Source organism: Aedes aegypti, chromosome 1 (assembly GCF_002204515.2).
Source record: "Aedes aegypti strain LVP_AGWG chromosome 1, AaegL5.0 Primary Assembly, whole genome shotgun sequence".
NCBI classification, from domain to species: domain Eukaryota; kingdom Metazoa; phylum Arthropoda; class Insecta; order Diptera; family Culicidae; genus Aedes; species Aedes aegypti.
Genome location: NC_035107.1, coordinates 202195373 through 202197535, shown reverse-complemented (window position 1 = coordinate 202197535; position 2163 = coordinate 202195373). Strand labels below are relative to the sequence as shown.

The 2163-nt window shown below is 40.4% G+C and overlaps 1 protein-coding gene across 1 annotated transcript; it reads left to right on the top strand.

The window, feature by feature from the left end:
• Positions 1-202: 202 nt before the first annotated feature.
• LOC110674310 lies at positions 203-1861 on the top strand. The gene is made up of 2 exons (XM_021838596.1): positions 203-534; positions 596-1861. Exons 1-2 carry the CDS (start codon positions 310-312, stop codon positions 1859-1861), a joined length of 1491 nt encoding a protein of 496 aa, XP_021694288.1. The 5' UTR covers positions 203-309.
• The last annotated feature ends 302 nt before the right edge of the window (positions 1862-2163 follow it).

The window sequence follows — 2163 nt, the reverse complement described above, 5'->3', positions numbered from 1 at the left end:
TTCTTTCTTTGTTTCAAGAATGTTTCATCAATCTGCATCATCCATATGTTCACCGACTGGTCACAGTGCACTGCACGAGCAGCCATATTTGCTGAATCACTGAGTTACACCACGTACGAGACACTGGAAAACTGTAAGACATTGTCACTGTTATTTGATTTCTATCATTAAATGTGCTCATACTCACTCACGGCAGACACTAAAACTCAGCATCTCACCATCGACGGCGTGCTGTTGGTAGGCAGCCAGGAAACAAAGTTTTCACTTACTGATCACTTCGTCGATAAGTATAGCTTTGAAAAACTGGCAATGCTTATTGTGAAAGGGGATATCAATCGCAATTCAGGAGCACTTCGGCAGGCTTCCCGATTATTTCATCGATCGATTGTGTTAAACGTGGGTCACGAGCTGACAAGTTGTCAGTTGAATATGGATTTGAGAGTCGAATGCAAAAGTGGAAGTGACCTTCCTACCATTGGTCGGAATGTGGAGATATCACCATACTTCGTGAAAAGAGAAAACAAACTGTTCAGGGTTTGATCGATCTACAAACTAAATGCAAACCATAGTTTATTCAAAATACCTTGAATTGTAGGTGACACAGTTTTACCTGGAAACCGATGATCGACCAAACACTAGTTATGTGTATGATAATGCATTGGCACGCTTGGTTGATCGGCCGATTCTCAAGTCTATGGCTAGTATGCTTAATCTGACGCCGATCAGCGTTGGTGATCGCTCAAATTTTGGATACAGGCTGCCAAACGGAACATTCTCAGGTGCCCTCGGTGATGTAGAGTACGGTAGAACTGACTTGGCAAACGCAAGAATCATTTTACCGCTAGAAGGTGCATCCAACGTGCAGTTTCTGCATCCAAATTTGGTTACCCCTTTCAGATATGTAGTACCCAAAAACTACTACCTTCATCCACAAAGGGAAGTTCGCTTAGTGGCACTTGCACCAGAGTTTCTAGTTGTATATTTCTCCATTCTGCTTTGGTTTCCGGTGGGATTTCAGATTTTTGAACATTGCAGTTTAAAGATACATCCAAAGGAAAGCAAATCAGAAACTACGTGGATATCATCCGTCTTCATGACTTACGCAGTTATGACCAACATAACCATCGCGATACGTGAAATCTCATCTCAACGAATCTATTGGATGACTTTGATTTGGTTTCAGCTGATCACGTATAGTGTGTTTCAGGGAAACATGATTAAAGAGGTCAACATGGCTGACAGCAGCCGAGATATTCAAACGATACAGGAACTTATGGATTCATCGCTCAACATATCGCTGCAACCATCTGTAACGGCATTTTTCAAGTACGACGAACAGACAGTCACCAAATATAACCTGAAGAATCGGATAATGCTGGAAGAAGAGGAACCAGATCAACTCATGTTCAAACTTGCTTCGACCAGGTCATTTGCAATTTTTCTTCCGCAGGATTTGATCGAAGACCTCGTTCCTCGCTTCTACGACAAGCAAACGGGCGAGGATCTGCTTCACGTCATTCCTGAAGCAGCGTACGAGTTCTATTCGGCAATGTATGTTCCGGTTACTTCAGTGTTTATAGAACCATTCAACCGTATTCTGGAGCAGTTTGTCGAAAATGGGCTTGTGGTGTACGGAACGGACCACATGAGATTCGAAGCACGACTGTCGTATATTAGTCGTCGTAAGGGAGGAGGTTTCGTTGCAAGTGACAATCAAACTACTACAGTCGACATGAGGGCATTGAAAGAGGTTATGTTTTTGGTGGTTGGAGTGTTGGCACTTGCAGTTATTGTGTTCTGCGTTGAGTTATCGCTCAAAATAATTTTGTCGAAAAAAATGCAGTGGATGTTTTGGAAATAATAACATTTACAAATAGATGTCTTTTCATAATTAAACATACTAACAATCTTTACAATACATCGAGGCAAATAATGTAGTATGTAAGTTATTGTACCTTAATATATTTACAGTAATTCACATGGAAGCAATGAGGTTTAAGTGACAAAAACTTTGTTTTGAGAAAATCGATTTAGAAGATTTTTCAGCAATTTTTAATTATATTCAAACTGAAAGGGAACCGAAAAACAAGCCAATCTCTTACGAATCATTCTGTTCTTTTCTGTTGATTGAAAAAAACTTCAAAATACCATTGTAAACAGTAG